General features: G+C 59.3%; 1 protein-coding gene across 1 annotated transcript in view; it reads right to left on the bottom strand.

Moving 5' to 3' along the window:
• The window catches only part of MFSD2A (major facilitator superfamily domain containing 2A), a gene marked incomplete at its 5' end in the record, with an annotated part of 9,236 nt that extends 7,758 nt beyond the window's left edge, over positions 1 to 1,478 (bottom strand). The window contains one exon of the mRNA XM_009585654.1: positions 1,354 to 1,478. Coding sequence (XP_009583949.1) covers positions 1,354 to 1,478 — 125 coding nt within the window. The remainder of the gene's footprint in view (positions 1 to 1,353) is intronic.
• Between the last annotated feature and the right edge of the window lie 519 nt (positions 1,479 to 1,997).

The following is a 1,997-nucleotide window of genomic DNA, read 5'->3' as shown; positions in this document are numbered from 1 at the left end:
AAAAGCCGCCCCCCCCACCCACCCCAGCCTGTGGCTGGGCAGCCCTACACAGCCAGCCCCATCGTGGCCGATGAACCCTGAATTCAGGAGGTTTAAACTCAGCTCAACTCCATCCAAATTGGACTCAGCCAGTTGCCCTTGAGCCATGTACAACAGCAGCAAGCTCCTCACAGCCGGCTGCCCCGGCACTGTTGGGGGGCCCAGCGCAAGTCAAAAGCTCTGGCTAATTTTAAAAAAGCAGGAGCCGTTTGGAGGAATGCAGCCACTCCATCCCCACCCCCTGCCTCGAGGACGCGAGATTACAGAGAACAGAGCCGTGGTGGCCATCCAAGCGCGTGGCTATCCCGCGCAGCCCTGCCTGCACGCCCAGGCAGCTCCGTGTGGGCAGCTCTGCTCTAATCTCCAGACCCCAGACCCCACCACACGTGTGGCTGCAGGGAAGCTATTTCAGGCCATGCATGGAGCCTGGCTTTAACAACAGCCGACTGCCACTGCCCAGAGCTATTCCAGGAAAGCCCGGAAGCAGAGGGTATAATCTGCGGGGGAAAGGACTGCAGCCCTCTAATTCCACTCCCCCCGTGCCCACCCCCCTTGCTGCATTGTATTTCAGCAATCCCACAGGTGCCCAGGACATGGGTTATTTTAATGCAGGACATGCCACCATGTCCACACTTAGCCATTAGCACCCTGCAATGCTCCCTGTCCCGCAGAGGGGCAGGTGTTTATGGACATCCTAAGTCTGCCCTGGGTGCAGGCACGAGCCCTTTAGAGCTTTGCAAACCCCGTCCCATCTGCTCTGACTCCCTTTGCTCAGCACCCTGTGCCCAAGGGCAGCGGAAGCACCCACGTGTGGACACCCAAATCCATGACAGCTGTTTTCTTGTCAGAAGAGCATCCCCGTGACTGTCAGCTGGCACCACCGCGCATCAACCGCACACACCCCCGTCCCTCCTCCCTATCCTATGGCTGCAATGCCACCTGCTCTGCTGGCAATATGGCCCTGCCACCAGCCAGGGCTCAGCAACCACGGCAGGAACAAAGTCCAGCATCGGAGCATGGCATCAGGGCAGCTCTCAGGGAGGCTGGAGCTGCTGCAGGCACAGTGACACAGAGAACAGCCAGGCCCAGCTCATATGGGGACGGCTTAGGACTGGTCAAAGTAACAGGAATAGACTTGAAGCCCCAGCTGTTGGCAGCACCGTGAGCTTTTTGGGGTGCTTGGCACCTCACCTGGGTGAGATAGGGCGTCAGCATGTCCTGCCCTGCAAACCTCACAGCAAGGAACACCCAAAGCTGACTGGAAGCTCTGTGACATATCAGGTAGGCACGTTGGGTGCTACAGGCAGCTCTTACCAGGGCATCAGGCGGCCAAAGCGGGTCCATGATGTTTTGCTGATGAAGAAGCCCACCATGGGGTCCGTGATGGCATCCCAAGCTCGTCCCACAAACAGGATGATGGAGGCATAGAAAGGGTCCAGCTACAGGAAGAAGATCTTGTGTCAGGACACGTAAACCCCCATGCCCCCAGCTGTTCTTCTTGAGCTCCTCAAGACCTTCCCAACTGTACTGCAACCCCCCTGCCATTTGGGAGCAGGGGATGGGTCCCTCGGCCTCTCCCCCTTGTTCAGTGGGATTTGAGGCACGGTGACCCAGTCCGTCCCAGTGCTGCCCCACCATGCTCTTTCCACACTAAACTCCTGCTGTCTCAGAGCAGAGCTCCCCAAAACCCACCCCACGGCCAGCACGAGGGTGCCCCACGGGCACTTTTCCCTCCCCATTTCACACCGACCCGGAACACTGCGGGTTTGTGGGACAGATCCTGTGTCCTGCGGGATGGACACCACAAGCCCGTTTCATAGCCTGAGGCACGGAGTGGCCACACGGCTCCATGCGTGGGGCTGACCCAGTGGAAACCCACAGCCCTCGGACCGACGACCACGCAGGACCGCGACTCCTCGTGACCGACACACACTCCTTTACATCCCGGCGGGTCGCAC

Source organism: Fulmarus glacialis, unplaced genomic scaffold, assembly GCF_000690835.1.
Source record: "Fulmarus glacialis isolate BGI_N327 unplaced genomic scaffold, ASM69083v1 scaffold33569, whole genome shotgun sequence".
NCBI classification, from domain to species: domain Eukaryota; kingdom Metazoa; phylum Chordata; class Aves; order Procellariiformes; family Procellariidae; genus Fulmarus; species Fulmarus glacialis.
Note: the sequence above shows the minus strand (reverse complement) of the source record. Positions and strands in the feature narration are given on the sequence as shown.